A 14462-nucleotide genomic window follows, 5' to 3' on the forward strand; every position below is an offset into this window, starting at 1 on the left:
ATCTAATAAAGATAAAGCGGTCGACCACATTAACATCAACAACTAAGCCTTAAAAAACGAGGGACAAGCCTGCACCATATCTCTTTGAAGTTCATGATACTAACTACCATGGCAACCAGTGACAAAACTGTACAAATATTGAGTGCTGGTTGCAAGCTGATATTAGGTGACAATCGAAGATTTTGGTCTAGCGTTTTTTATCGAATTTTATTGCAAAATCAATCTGAAAGAGAACTAAACTCATAGTGGATAAACTAATGCTAGTTACAAAGTTCTTATAAGACGTTACGCTCTGAAATCTGGCAGGAACAATCGTCCTAAGGTGTTTCTATAATGCCAACAATTCATTGCATCAATCCGAAAAATACTCTATATAAGATAATGTAACTGGAATATATCCAATTAAAAGTAGTTTAAATCGTGTAGCCAGGTTCTTGCAAAGACACGATCTTCTGATAAGGATAATACACTCCCACGTTTAAAGGTTAAAGTAATTATACTAAAAATGAACCAAGCGATTAAAGGATTCTTTTTTTCCAAGTCATTTACAGATAAAAATTAAACAATCTAGAAGCTTTAGGACTTACAAGATATTAGTTTTACGTTGGTATACTCTATCATGACCCGAAGATATCGTGAGTAACAATTCATTACCAAAGATTAGACACTGAAGACCTCAGACTCGAAGAGTTTGGGAACCACTGTACTGAAATGCCGTAATATATGCTATATATAGTGTGCCGGAAGATAATGTGTGCTATTTAAAACAAAGAATACAACCTAATTATGCTTGGTGAGGGTGGTTATGTTGAACAAGCCAAATGGTTTGGTTGGAAGTATTGATCATTCTTGCTGCATCAAGGGCTGCTTGCTTGGCTTCAAGTAAGTGTACACAAACATACAAATGTTGATTCGAAAGATAAAAAAATCCTCAGATGAATGAAACATGTACACTATTTAACATACATACATACATACATACATACATAGAAATGCATACATGCATGCATGCACAATACATACATACATACATAGAAATGCATACATGCATGCATGCACACATACATACATACATACATACATACATACATACATACATACATACATACATGCATCCATACATACATACATACATACATACATACATATAGAAAAAGCGTCAATCTATATATTAGTCATTATATATTTCTATATATCTGGAGCATTGTATCTTCACACTTTTGATCTCTTCTTGATCTCAAACTTCATTACAAAACTCTGTTAGACCTATCCAACGATTCCTTGATAGCAGAGGACTAAGTTACGTCTGAATTCAAAGAAACAAATAAATTCCAACATATCATTTCATATCACAATCGAATGATGTTCATAAAATCCGTATGTCGCTTGAATAAAACAGGGAAAGTTTTCTTTGATCGATAAAGCTTGGGGGTGGGGTAGTAAACAAAGAAAATGCAATCCTGCAATTTTATATCTATTCTCTCTCTCTCTCTCTCTCTCTCTCTCTCTCTCTCTCTCTCTGTGTACATATGTATATGTGTGTGTGTGTATGTCTATTTTATACAATATTTGTTTATGGTTATATATATATATATATATATATATATATATATATATATATATATATATTACAGATGCTGACACTGCTAAGCGTGTAGTTCGTAAGTATAAATATGGATATTTTATATATTGTTAATTATTTTTTCGATACTAAATACAATTATGGGATCCAGAAATGAATTCGGTTTTGTTAGGTCAAACATAACCCAAATAATGCAAATAGCAGTTGTATAATTTATCGAAAACAAGTAAAGGGATTAAAACAAATTTTGTCACATAAATCTGTAAAATATTGTGCAAATCTAGATCTACAAGAATCTAGCTGACTTTAGTCAAATACCAATTACAGTAAGTACGTCTACCTGGCAGGCAAATGGAAAAGTGTAAGATAAGACAACGGACAGATTATTTAATCGTTATTATGAAATCTGCATGAAAACGGTACTTTTAATTGTATTACAATTATTAAATTAAATTAAATTAAATTGAAATCGGGTATGTTAGACCGATTACAGAAGCCCCACAAGGACACTTGAAAAAGTCTTTCAATTTCAGAAAATTTCAAAGTTATTAGTATTGGATAGGACGTTTCAATTTTGATAGCTGATATATGCCAACTCCTTCTATATCGCATAACTTTATTACTGAATATCTAAAAGTAAAAATAATCATGCCAATAACAAATCAAATTAGCGACATCAATACAATACAACTTGCGTTACGGAAAGTTTCGGCTCACTTGATGTGGTTTTATGGGCTTATGAATTTCTGACCTAAGAATAAAACGTCCCAGCATGGCAGTGGGACCCTGTACAACACAACGCAGATTACATCCATGCTAATGTATTGAAGTAAATATTTCAGACCTTACTAGTGGGGCTAAGTATCCGACAGCCTTTGCATCGTAGAAAACATTTACTTTAATAATTTCATACCTATGCAAATTAACCATGTAAACAATTGTGCAAAGCATAATCTGCTTGCATTGTGGCTTATAATGTTGATTGTGATCATACCGCATATATTGGAATTCCATTTTTGTGCATTAAAAATCGATGAATATGATTATTGATCGCTGCTATAATATGTATTAAAGATATTCCATTGTTAATAGTTGTTTTGTATGTATTGACTGTGACAGATATAGGATGGGGTTATTCTATTAAAACCCCACACGACGAAATGGCAACAAAAAAACCCAGATTGATGCATACAGTATTCTGAAAACAATTATCAATAGGTACACATTTTGGATCATTTTACCTGAGCAGTACAGCATTTATGTGTCAGCCTAGATTTTAAACAACACTGTTTCGTTTAAATGCATCACTGAGATTTATCAAGGAGGCCCTAAAGGTCTTGTATTATTTTTCAAATAGTATCATGATGGTCTTGAGACATTAATCGACTTGGAAGTTATCTTACAGCAGTAACAATGCAAACGTGGCCCATATTATCAATAAATAACCGTAAAAAGTCATTATTTTATATTGTATCTCAAAAATATGAAGCTGCTGACGCTCACTAGACCACTCAGAATGGATAAAGCGAGTAGCGAATTATTCGCTAATGATTATATTTATAATGATTATAATGTAATTAGTAAATACAGTAGTGTCAAACATACATTAATTCAAAAGAAGCCTTTAGGATTATATAATCAGACAATATACTTAGATATTCGCAAGAATATAAACGTTTAGAAGATGAAAATGCGATTGGCAAACTTTTATGAGTTTGGTACGTAGATATTCTCATGACATGACACATAAACTATGGGGTCAGTATACAAGCAGTGCCAGACAGTTTAGGTCATAGGACGCCACTTTGTAGGCTGCGGTCATTTACGAGTTTGTATAATGCTTTGAACTGAAGAAAATTACATTCAAACATAAACGTCTATTTGATGATATACCTCAAAGTTTCTTTACTACAAAGTGTCACGAGTTTGGTCATATATATTTTAGATGAAACTTATTTCAGAGCTAATTGTCAATATATATTGCGGACACCATTGTTCGAACGCATTGATTATTGCTTAGAGCATATAATTTTCATTTACATAAGAAGTTCAAATGCATCAAAACGCAATGAATGACAGTATGTATGCTTGGAAAACGTAAAGATACAACAGAACCCGCCCTTACGAATGTTGTAAATTGCATTTATTTGCGTTAGGTTTTGGTCTAGGTGCTCGATTATGCCTTAAATATGGTATATTGGAGTAAAGTCTCAGATCTTTTCGCGAGTATTGTCGTGTACGCCGCCAGTAACAGCTGCATCTATGAGTATAGAAATACTGTACTAAAGCGCCGTAAGATATGCTGTATATCGTCTGCCAACAACGTCGATCAAAAGGATACAAAAGTGAATGAAATAATGGCCGTGATTTTAGATATGTCAGTTTCTAATTCTAACAATGTAGCGCAGTTATTGACAATTTTTGCAATTAAACAATGATTTCCATTATGTATCAGGGAGCGTACCGCCAATCGCTAGTTTGGAGCACATCTTCGTAGGAGGATGAGTCGACAATGGATGGTTAGACTGGAAACAACCCCGGTTCTTAAAGTCAAAGCGCGGACGTGAAGGAAAACATCCCCCACACGGTTTTTGAGTCACAACGTTTAGTGAGTGTCATGAGAGGGATAGTAAGAAATGAAAGAGCATCAATCCAACATTCTTATAGCTAAACAAAAGACAAAGGCATCTTTTTCAAAACACAACATTTTTTATTCAAAAATCACTTAACACTAAACAACAACTCTAACATTTTTAACAATAATCCAACACTATAACATCAAACAATTTTTCCAAAACACAACATTTTTTATTCAAAAATCACTTAACACTAAACAACAACAACTCTAACATTTTTTAATAATAATCCAACACTAAAAGTTTCTCCACTAGGTAAAGAGGGATAACAGTCTTCCATGGTTTCTAGTAATCTAGGATGACTTCTCTCAAACTGTTGATTTCTATGGTATTATCGAATTCTGCATACAGGATGACGTTCACCGTTTCATCAGGGTCTCGGTCTTTAAACTGAATTTCCACACGAATCTGGCCGGATTTTATAGGGTGGAAATGTCCCTCGTCGCTGCCTTGGTCTGGAGTGAAATCGAAAGCCCACAAAGCGTAGCCTCCTGCATAATCCTCGTACGTAATACCGTGACTGGTATTGGTTCCTAACTGTCCGGTGGCTTCGTACAGGGACAAGTACGATCTCAAGTAATTCTTCTTGGTAAAGTCAGGTTCGAAAGGTCGGGTACACAAGGTCTTGCCATCGCGACTGACTTCGATTTTGGACACGCCAAAGTGTTGAAAGTAGAAAGGATTTTTTTCGGCAGCTCCGTTGAAGGCTGTATTCTCGACGATACCAACGATCAAACGTTTGGGTAACTGTCCTTGGAACAGATGATCTTCGATCATGGATCGCTGTCCCTTGGGAATGGTGAAGGTTTTCACTTCCACGCGTCGTATGGGATACTTGGCGGTCGTTCTGCTCAACGTCTGACTGATGTCGTTTCCCACTTTAGGTAACACTTCCACATGGCGTACGTAGAGTCTGGCTTCTAGGATTTTGGTTTTGTAACCGTCACTATCAGCCAATAAATGGAAAGCGGTACTGCTACGATTCAGTCTCAGGCGGACATCCACCCCGTTCAGCAAATATTTTTCTTGCAACCACATGTCCAAATGCAAACGATCCATCAGTTCTAAACTTGTGTCGGCTCCCGTGATTCTCTTTCTTCGTTCTAGAAATCCATCATTGTTGTCTTTCTTTTCATCAGTTTCCAATATTTCAAACTTGGTAGGTTCGTCAGCTTCCCATACCACACAATCATTGAGATGAGTGTTCTTGGCATCTATTCCGTACGTCAAGAGACTTTCCAGGTAGGCACGATAAGGGTAAGTATCCATGCTGCTACTGACCAGTTTGTTATTCAAGTACAAGTCCACTCCACTGAACAAGGAATGCATGAAATTGTTGACGGGAGCTACTGCTTCATCGTCGTAATATACAAATATCATCATAAAGCTGACATACGCGCGTTATTAGGTCTTACGGTTGAACCGCGTCTTTCTGTTTGAGATCTTCATGCAACATCAAACTGTACATATTATACATGCAAAACGAGCATAAATTTGCACGTTGAATTAAGGATGAACAAAACCGCCGACGTATAATAACCACTATCTCTGCTGAGTTAAGTAGGCTAGTCAGTGAAGCTATATGTCTTAGTTATAGTTTCTAAAACGTCATGGTGATTTTAAAATTTATAATGCAATTATTCCAAAAACATACGCCCCTTGCAAACACTCTAAAACATCACTTATTAAAGATTGTTCCTGTAATCAAGTCAGTATTACAGAGCTCTGGTATTTCAGGAGTTAAATCAGATATTGTTATTTATGCACATTTGACAATGACAGTTTAGCATAGGTCATCAGACGTGAATGCGTTGAAAACCGTAATCCTATGGATTCATGGAAGTCCACTTGTCATCTTAAACCGTGAAGACACCAAGGTTATGATTGAGGAAATAACCAAAGGCATTGAACAGATCCTCGAGACGTTTGAAATCAAATCAACTCAGACACAGGATGGAGTTTTGACACATGCGTGAAGGTTCAACTACATACGTTCACAAATATTTTATTCCGAGGAAAGAATTATATAGTAACGCCAACGGATGTTCCACATCAGTCGGTAATACATGTGGCAAAAATAGCAAAAACTGTTTACAATGGGAAATTACAGCAATATCTGATATAACTATATTTTGGTCACAGAATTTTCTGTAAAAATCAATAATACCACTATCGAAAAAAATTTAAACCTTAACTCCGACATACCACCGTTAATGTGTTGCATGGAACAATGTCTTTTATGCGTTTGCATTATCTCCACTTGTATAAAATCAAACTTAGCCTGGACGTATTCAGATTGATTTGCTGTTGTTAAGAGACATCAATCGATCAGAGTCACGGTAGTGTGGATAAAGATCTTTCCCGGATACATAACCAACACAGCATGTACCATGGTATTATGTTTCCTTGCAGACAATGTCTGCATTAATTTGCCATAACATTTCAGTGACGACCATAACTTTTACTACATTGTAATTAGTGAAAAAACGCAGAGTACAACCATGCTAGAACCCGGAATGTTTTGCAATTCACCACAGAGCAAAGCATGATGACCGTTCCTTGTGTTATTTACGCGAACTTTGAATATTTGAATGTTCTCGTGAGAAGTGAAGGTTCCAACGACGTTCAGTCTAAGACACCGGAAGTTGCTGAATAAGTTTCATGTAGTTTTGTTACAATGCAGTTAATAATATAGAGCAACTGAGCCAGAAATGGTGTATTTTGGCCAGGACTCAGCTGAGGTGTTTCTTAAATCGCTTGATGTTACTGTGAAATAAATCAAACAACGGCTTTCATTTAATCATGAAGTTCGTACGTTTTCTGTGGCCACTCATTGCTGGATCCGCAATGACGCTTTCAATTCCACTGATACCAAAGTTCATGATTATTTTTATACAGCTACACTCAACTCATTTCAAAATCACCGTAGTGATTCATAATATCTTGGAGTTAATGTCCACGATAATGTAAACAATACAAACAGTGTCAAATGCACCAATATTGTCATGTTAACGATGCACCCTCAGTTTACTCACACGTAAATGAATCTATAATTATGGGCACTATGTTGCCTGCCTTCCGGTTCAGTTAGTGCATTTATGTACCGATCGAAAGTGTTTTTGAATGGATTTAACGGCAATGAAGATGAAATCATTGTATATGTAACGGTGACAGCCTTCTGCTGAATCGTTTCAGTATGTTTTAACCCAACTGTTTTGAAGAATCTTCAAGCTAGGTACCACGAATGTGTAACACGATATCGTTAGTCTTTCGAACACTAAAAAAATGAAATCACAAGCAGTTTCTGCGCTTGCTGAATGTTCGAATAACCGTTCTGCAAGTGAAAGGTTAAATCGTTATAACAATAGCTTGGTCGCAATATACATTAACATGCTTAACATGAGCAAGCACCTTAAGCTTTGAGAACAATGCAGAAACAGATCCAAGAAAATCTTTACCTTGAGCTACTTACAATATCCGTGGCCTTCCTAGTTTAAACCAATGAGCACACTAAACCTTTCGACGTTAACGGATCCGTTTCTTTGCATCTGCTGACAACATCTACACTAGTTAATGCGTACTTGTATTAGGTCCTCGTACACTATCATGTGGAAGAAAGAAAAGATGATGCTAATGAATTTCGTTAGGTGTTCTAACATTAAATCATCCACGAAAAAGAAACAACCTTGGTGCTGATAAATTTACCACAACGCGGAACAGATGGCAATGCTGAGCCAAACCGAAAATTCATTATTTCATTTCTTCGTTGTCACGTTTGCACGCGATTACTTAAGTCAGGAGCAAAGGAACGGGTTAGCCTTGTGTATATTTAGACCCTGCGGCTATCGTAACGATTCGTGTTTGTACAAGAGCCCCGCTTCGTTGGGTGTCAAAAGTCACATGTAGACGTTGGAAGCTGTGTTCTAGAACAAAGGACCCTTGTTTCCTTGGGAAGCTACTGGTGTACTGGGGGGAAAACCCTCAGTACATTCTAAGGACAGAAAGCTTTGTAAATGAAGCTTTTGGGGACAGAACTACCGGGTAGTTAAGTCCCGAGTCTCAGAGAGGGGAGACAGAATAGAACAAGGCAGTAGGCAGAGAACAAGCCTAGTCGCTAGAGAGAGAGAGAGAGAGAGAGAGAGAGAGAGAGAGAGAGAGAGAGAGAAGGAGGAGGAGGAGGAGAAAAGGAGACAAGAAGAGGAAGAGTACAGGAAGAATCGTTAGTACGGAGAACGCCAGAAGGAGGACAGGAATTGGCAGAGTAGAACACAGATGCGTAGAAACCAATTACCGGCGAAAGCCATCTCACACTATAATCACTTGATGAAATAGGTTGCTCCATGGTCGAGAGGAAGAAGATTGATTGAGAAATTAATATCGTTTAAATTATTATTAAATTGTTATTCTTTTGAACTTTACCTTTGTGACCTCAATAATTTAATTGTCGGCATTGCTGACTGTGGGTTGTCGGAGCTTTATCTCTCTCTATCACTAATTTCACTTCCTACATAAACGAGCCAGGGTGGTAGTTCCAAAGAAAATTAAATAAAATATTGGGAGCAGCCAAACCCAACTCATAGCAGAATGTCATAAAACGCCACTTTCGTTAGTTCCTTTCGTTCATTCATTCGTTCATTCATTCATTCATCATTCATTCATTCATTCATTCATTCATTCATTCATTCATTCATTAATCAATTAATTAATTAATAATTCACTCATTAATTAATTAAGCAAGTAATTAAATAATGATAATAATAATAATAATAATAATAATAATATTCTAATGATTTCTAATAAGGATCGCCAGTGGATCATTCACATTCCTTTATATGCCACTCTTAACTTACTCCATACCCCATCCGCCATCCCCCCATGAAAACAGTATGTGTTGAAGAAACAATCGTCATGTTTGGCCAACATATCTACCAGCTGGGTGTTCAAGGAGACTGAACGTTACAAGCAAGTTGCTCGCGATGCGTAAGAATATTAAAAGAAAGTGATTGATACATATCAGTATTTAGACTTAAAGAAAGACGAAGCAATGTTTGCTCCCAACACGAATTTGAATATGTAATGGAAAAACTGTCTAAAGACCTAAAGCGAAGAACAAGCAAATGAGAAGGTTCTGGTGAATTGTGTATCCTTCAAGACTTTGCAAACAGGCTGGATCCGCATCTATTCTGTCAGTGGATGCACACCAATGACATTCTGAACCCTAGGACGTTCGCGTGTTGATTCATGAACTTGCATAATATTCATGACGAATACAACACCGATTATGAACTCTGATGAACGTCTTATTCACACCAAATCAATGCTAATTTGCAGCGTGTTATAAATGCCATTCTGAATGTCACCTCTCTGATTACAATCGCATCAACCAACCCATAATTCTACACCAATCACCACATGGGAATCACGTACACTGCTCATTGCAGCAGCATCGTTGTGCTTTCGTTACAGTTGGCCTAATATTCAATCAAGGCCGTTTAGTGGTCTTCATGCCACCTGGAATTAATATGAACTTGACACGTAATCAAGTAATGAAGAGAGTCGAAGAGAATTTCGTTACTCGCTGACAAAGACTAATACATTTTTATACGCTATCACGAAACCAGACTTAGCTCTATTATTTCAATTGACTCTGCATCGTAATCGGTTGACACCACACTGTCGTCGAAAAGAACATGTATAGGTTGGCCTAAACAAAATAATTTAACGCAAAGGATACCACATCGCGTCTGTCACTGTCGGGATTCTCTCAACGATTCAGATTAGTTTAACGTGCGACCGCCTCTGTGGTAATTATGAAAGATCTTCTGACAACGTAGCATTTCAGCGCTACATACTGTTTTAGTTTTTAACAAGAGTGGAACCAGGTTATTTGAGATAAGCTACTCCTGTTAAATCTGTATATCTTACATGCCACAATCTCTGGTTGATTCGCCATCGTTTAACTCTTATTATGCATGATGGGCACATGATTGATTTCCTCGGGAAAACATTGGCAATATAATTGTACATGAGAGATCGGCCTGAAATTAGTATGTAATGACTGAGTTACATGATCGTGCGATACCCGTGCGTGTTGGCAACACTAGAAAATCTGCTTACATGGAATATTACTGAATTGGTCTTGGCGAGATACTTTGTGGCTTGTTTACAGGCGCACCAAACTGCTCACGTACTTACCAGAAATGGTATCATGTCCTTGTTTAACAGCGCACGCTATTCCATCGATGGAAAAGAAATTGAAGAAATTCTTGATAACGTTAACATTTACACAATGATTATCTGATTCTACAGATACAGAGATGACTACGCGAGACCTGCTGACCCAACTATGATCGTGATGCAGATCCTCGACCGTAAACAATTGCGCGAAGTCAGAAACATATGGATGCCTGGTGACCCTTATGCTGACCAAAAGGAGACCGTTTATATGGGTTTATAAAATCTGGATCATCATCATAGCTGTCATATCACAGACTCTCAGGCGTTAATCGCATGTCTAGGAAACGTTTACGTGGCAAATAAGTACTCAGCACAGTCTTACCGCAAGAAAGCTCCGAAAAATTTTTGCCTAATGTCATGAACAAACGAGTTGTACGTGCATCTCACCAAATGTTGTCTTACGTTGTCCTGTATCTAAAAGCTGGCACAGGACTGCAGATTTCCCATCACGATTATTATATATTGTACCCGAGTTATTACTTTTCCTTAGAAGACATGGAGTTGTTCAGATAGTCCGTAGTTGACACGTACTTTCATGCAACCGTGTGTTCGGCTCCTGCTGGCAATTACAGACGCTTTACTGTGCTACTCAAGGACAAGTCTCTGCATGTGGCCGCATGAGAGTCATTGATACGCCAACAAAAATTTGAAACTGGAAATATTAGGTTTTCAAATAATAACGTCATATCACGAAATTAATGTTGGCCTTAACCCTAAGTATCTTATAAAAGTAAGAAGCGCAATACCAAACGATTGCGGGTCAAATTGAGGCTTTCTTTGAAACAATTAACTGAAGCTGACTCCCTACTATTGGCCCAAAACCACGTAATCAGCTTAATACAGTGAAACATAATAACACCACGGTGTCAGTAAACGTATCCATGACTTAAGTGACACCAGTATGAAACACTGGTGGAGTGGCTCCATTAATTGCGGATATCCGAACGTTGTTAGCTTCTTTGGCTCCTGCGGTTCCACAAGAAGCAGTGGGAGCACCACCCGATATAGCATAGCGTCTCGTAAACGAATGAAAGGAAAATGCCTTCATTTACTAGGGATAACTAGTTGAATACCAACAGGTTAAGGTCTTCGACTAACCGGTACTAAGTCAGTCAGGCATGTCTGTGGAGTCTGTATGCGGCATGAACTTGCATCGATGATTGACAACGCTTGGGGAACCGTCATCATCAACCTTCATTGGACAACATGACCTTTTACTCACTGGGTTGCATATGCGGTTGCACATAATCAGCTGATGTATCTTGACTCGTACGTGTTTTGCACCACCAAATAAAGTTGTCGATTATGTATCATGAGGCTGCCAAACGCGCCTACCACAGTTTTATTCAACACTACCGTTACTGCCTTGTCTGTATTTACAAATATGTGGAAATCTTGTTGTCATGCATTTGGGTGCTCACCAACATCACAAGTGCTTGTTGATTTTATCTCGTCATTTAAAATATACATATTAATTGATTGTTATCAGCATTTCGGACATTATTCAGCCCGACGAGTAGCGGATTTGGATCTGAGCATGTTTGCCACCAAGCGGATTTTACTTAGTTTCCCTGGCGGGTTGTTACCTGTGTTGAGTAGGACTAGCTTGTTTCTTTTTTTTTTTTTTTTTTTTTTTTTTTTGTTTGTTTTTGAGGCTGCATTATTTTTGAAGATTGTACTGGAAATGTATCTTGGACATTCTAGGCACTTTTATGAGGCGAAGAGGTGCCGTCGAACAGAACCGGGCAAAAATCAGCGCAATCGGGGAATGAAAGTCTCTGGTTTGTCGGTTGTTTATATCAAAGACTACGTCGATGTTAATACAAAATTGAATGTTAAAAGATCCATCGACAAAACGATCAGATAGCTTTTCATGAATGGAAACCGAATTAAACTGGTGTAAGAGCCCGTTGATGTTGGTGATGCTGCAGCGAAGCAATAGGTAGATATCAAGATCGCAGAACTGCCATCACCACCATGCTTAGTAGCTTCATGGAGACAAATTCAATGGGAATCAGCAGTATGTGTCAATTCCTACTCGAAGTTATTATTAGTAAATGCATTAGGTTGTTTACAAAAAGGCCAGGTATGAAAACACTCAGGGATTGTTTCGACAACGATGGGGCGTGATTTACCAACAAATCAACCCCGGTTGTATTTCCGCTGATTATGTTGAACCAACATTAACTCAACCAAGAAATGAAAATCTCTAGGAAGCACTTTTTCGAGTAATAGTGCTTGGACAAAGACGAGATAAATAGTTTTTAAGATACCATTCAATGGCGTGATTGGTTTGCTTGTGTTAGAACGTGATGTTAGGCCGCCAAAACCACAATTGCCGAAGAAAGACTTAAATATTCATCAAGCAGAGATTTTGTAGCAATTGAATGACCGTTGTGCAAGTATAAATGAGTAATTAACTAGAAGCTCGTGTGCGTGTTGCACCGTATGAGGGTCAGTCTGTCCAGCAATTATACTACGCGACCACATTATTATTTGAACAATTATGATACACCTCAATGGTACTGACGTGAGAAAATAATATAAGCGGAAAAATATAACAGCTACGAAATGAAATCACAAAGATAACGATTTTACTAGCGAAATACAAAGTTGCATGTGCGGTTGTTGGTGGTATATACCGCCTCGTGTCTGCAACCATTGTAGGCAATAGGAATGCTGAAATTGTGACCAAAAGAACCATCAAAGGTACACATATCGGAATTATTGCCAGAGTAATATCAGTAGCAATATGTGTCTCAGGGGATGTAATCTACATTGTCGTTTACTTGATGGGACTGACAAGCTGGAAAAATGTTTACTTTGTAAAACTTATTGCGACTAACCTTAACATACCTACTGAAACTTGACCTCTTTACAGTATCTGAAGCAAACCTACCTGACGCTAAGCAGTATTGGAAAGGCACCCACCGAAACCTAATCTATTCCAGTTTGTGAAGCACACAATCGCAATAACATATTCCAAACTAAGTGAGACGGAAACATGGAAGGAAATATAAGTGCCAGTAAGGCTCATAGGTACAAAATAATATTCCTTGGCACTTATCCAAGTTCTTTAATGCATCAAGAGTGTCGCCTTAAATTAATATTTATTATATCGACAGAACAAACCAATCAAATAATGTTGTGAATATTTACTAAATTATACTCGTGTGTAAATGTGTTGGAATATCAGTGTCTCTTCAAAATAACGTGTAAATTTAGTCTGTAAAATACCTTTGCACCGAAAGCACTGGCGAGAAGAAAAACAAACGCGTTGATGGGTATGGAAAACAAACGTTGGAATCTAACATTTACCACAGTTAAAATCTCTGCCTTCTAGAGTAAGGTAACAAAACTATCATATCCATAGCTTTCCTCCTTCATTTGCTTGATACTCAAAATTATCTTTTCCCTTCTCTCATTCCAGACCTTTTTTTTATATTCCACTCAAAAAGTTTTTCTACAATTTATTTATGTAGAAATAAAATGTTATAAATTCGTTTGAGGCTTGACTACATTTTCCATAACATGACCAGAGTAAATGATGACTTGAGTGACCTGCATCGGATGAAATCACGCTTCTACACATAATATTATTTATGGAGGAGAGTGACGATGTAATGGACCATTTAAGTAAGTCTGTAATATATACAAACACGACCATATTATTATTTGAACCATTATGATAGACCCTTAATGGTACTGACGTGAGAAAATTATATCAGCTGAAAAATACAACAGCTACGAGATGAAATCGCCAAGATAACTATTTTACTAGCGAAATACAAAATTTTATGTATGTATGGTGTTAGCGTTATATACTGACTCGTGTCTGCAACCGCTTAAGGCAAGGATGTTGCTGAAATTGTGACCACAGCAACCATCATCGGTACGCACATCAGAATTTTTGCCAGAGTTCTATCAATAGCAATATGTGTTATCTACATTGTTTTTTACTTGATCGGACTGACAAGCTGGACAAATGTTTACTTCGTAACAAGTAT

General features: G+C 37.3%; 1 protein-coding gene across 2 annotated transcripts in view; it reads left to right on the forward strand.

Annotated features, from left to right (window-relative positions):
- Positions 1-750: 750 nt before the first annotated feature.
- LOC149786635 (coadhesin-like) overlaps positions 751-14462 on the forward strand; it is a 35323-nt gene continuing 21611 nt past the window's right edge. For both annotated transcript variants that reach the window (XM_089977150.1, XM_089977151.1), the window contains exons 1-2: positions 751-882; positions 1635-1661. In XM_089977150.1, the coding sequence (XP_089833276.1) occupies positions 822-882; positions 1635-1661 (88 nt within the window). In that variant the 5' untranslated portion in view covers positions 751-821. The remainder of the gene's footprint in view (positions 883-1634; positions 1662-14462) is intronic.

This window comes from Sinohyriopsis cumingii, chromosome 12, assembly GCF_028554795.1.
Source record: "Sinohyriopsis cumingii isolate HCF-2022 chromosome 12, ASM2855479v2, whole genome shotgun sequence".
Classification (NCBI taxonomy): Eukaryota; Metazoa; Mollusca; class Bivalvia; order Unionida; family Unionidae; genus Sinohyriopsis; species Sinohyriopsis cumingii.